The sequence below is a fragment of the Salpingoeca rosetta genome, assembly GCF_000188695.1.
Source record: "Salpingoeca rosetta unplaced genomic scaffold supercont1.17, whole genome shotgun sequence".
NCBI lineage: Eukaryota > Choanoflagellata > Craspedida > Salpingoecidae > Salpingoeca > Salpingoeca rosetta.
The window spans coordinates 241,285-243,597 of record NW_004754917.1 but is presented as its reverse complement, the minus strand read 5'-3'; the positions used below and the strand labels follow the sequence as shown (position 1 = coordinate 243,597).

At 58.2% G+C, this 2,313-nt stretch overlaps 1 protein-coding gene across 1 annotated transcript; it reads left to right on the top strand.

The window, feature by feature from the left end:
- Nucleotides 1-520: 520 nt before the first annotated feature.
- On the top strand, nt 521-2,243 carry PTSG_06750 (uncharacterized protein; the record flags this gene model as incomplete). Its single annotated transcript, XM_004992090.1, has 5 exons — nt 521-682; nt 972-1,175; nt 1,465-1,551; nt 1,782-1,876; nt 2,144-2,243. 5 exons carry the CDS (start codon nt 521-523, stop codon nt 2,241-2,243), a joined length of 648 nt encoding a protein of 215 aa, XP_004992147.1.
- Nucleotides 2,244-2,313: the final 70 nt, after the last annotated feature.

Sequence of the window (2,313 nt, the reverse complement as noted above, 5' to 3'; positions counted from 1 at the left end):
TAGCTACTTGCTTTTTAATCTGTCCGCTACCTACAATCAATAAAAACCGTTATTTTAGTACCATAATAAGGCTAGCCTATTACACTCCCGCTCTATTATTTTCTGTTTAGAGGTTCGTCTGAGTTACAGCGTTTTGTCTTTGATTAACTCGATATCTTATAGTTGATGTTTGTTCTGTGCGTTTCAGAATCTACAGACCCATTACTTAGAGACTGGGTGAGTCTATAGCTCAGCCGGGTCCCCTCCGATCTAGCCCCTATGAAATCGTTAATCAAAGCAAAGCATCAAGCGGATTGAAACGAGCACAACGGTCTGTCTGGTTGGGCAGAGCATCATGCGGCTCTCAACGTCCAAGCACATCTGGACAGGTTGAGGCAGAGCAGAGCTCCATTCGGCCCACACCGACCACTCCGATTTGGACACGTTGAGGCAGAGCACCATGCGGCCCGTATCGACCACACCAGTATGGACACGTTGAGTCAGAGCACAGCATCATGCGGCCCACAACGATCACACCGACATGGACAGGTTGAGGCAAAGCACAGCACCATGCGGCCCACAACGGCCACACCGGTATGGACACGTTGAGGCAGAGCACAGCACCATGCGGCCCACAACGGCCACCCGGTATGGACACGTTGAGGCAGAGCACAGCACCATGCGGCCCACAACGGCCACACCGGTATGGACACGTTGAGGCAAAGCACAGCACCATGCGGCCCACAACGACCAAGCACATATGGACACGTTGAGGCAAAGCAGAGCACCATGCGGCCCACAACGCCCACACCGGTATGGACACGTTGAGGCAGAGCAGAATGCGGCCCACAACGACCAAGCACATGTGGACACGTTGAGGCAAAGCAGAGCACCATGCGGCCCACAACGACCACACCGACATGGACACGTTGAGGCACAGCACAGCACCATGCGGCCCACACCCATAACCATACCGATGTGGACACGTTGAGGCAAAGCACAGCTCCATGCGGCCCACAACGTCCACGCCGATGTGGACACGTTGGGGCAAGGCAGAGCACCATGCGGCCCACAACGCCCACCCCGGTATGGACACGTTGGGGCAGAGCAGAACACCATGCGGCCCACAACGCCCACGCCCATATGGACACGTTGAGGCAGAGCAGAACACCATGCGGCCCACAACGACCACACCGGTATGGACACGTTGAAAGCAGAGCTCCATGCGGCCCACAACGACCACACCGGTATGGACACGTTGGGGGCAGAGCAGAGCACCATGCGGCCCACAACGGCCACACCGGATGTGGACACGTTGAGGCAAGGACAGCTCCATGCGGCCCACAACGGCCAAACACCGATGTGGACACGTTGAAGCAGAGCTCCATGCGGCCCACAACGGCCACACCAGTATGGACACGTTGGGGCAGAGCAGAACACCATGCGGCCCACAACGACCAAGCACATATTGACACGTTGAGGCAGAGCCAGAAACACCATGCGGCCCACAACGGCCACACCGATGTGGACACGTTGAAGCAGAGCTCCATGCGGCCCACAACGGCCACACCGGTATGGACACGTTGGGGCAGAGCAGAGCACCATGCGGCCCACAACGACCACACCGATGTGGACACGTTGAGGCAGAGCTCCATGCGGCCCACAACGACCAAGCACATATTGACACGTTGAGGCAGAGCAGAGCACCATGCGGCCCGCAAGGTCCACACGGATGTCGACACGTTGAGGCAGAGCACCATGCGGCCCACAACGTCCACACCGATGTGGACACGTTGGGGCAGGGCAGAGCACCATGCGGCCCGCAAGGTCCACACGGATGTCGACACGTTGAGGCAGAGCACCATGCGGCCCACAACGTCCACACCGATGTGGACACGTTGGGGCAGAGCAGAGCACCATGCGGCCCACAAGGTCCACACCGATGTGGACACGTTGAGGCAGAGCAGAACACCATGCGGCCCACAACGACCACACCGACATGGACACGTTGAGGCACAGCACAGCACCATGCGGCCCACAACGACCAAGCACATATGGACACGTTGAGGCAAAAGCACAGCATCATGCGGCCCACAACGGCCACACCGGTATGGACACGTTGAGGCAGAGCACCATGCGGCCCACAACGACCACGCCCATATAGACACGTTGAGGCAGAGCACCATGCGGCCCACAACGTCCACACCGATGTGGACACGTTGAGGCAGAGCACCATGCGGCCCACAACGACCACACCAGTATAGACACGTTGGGGCAGAGCAGAACACCATGCGGCCCACAACGCCCACGCCCATATGGACACGTTGAGGCAGA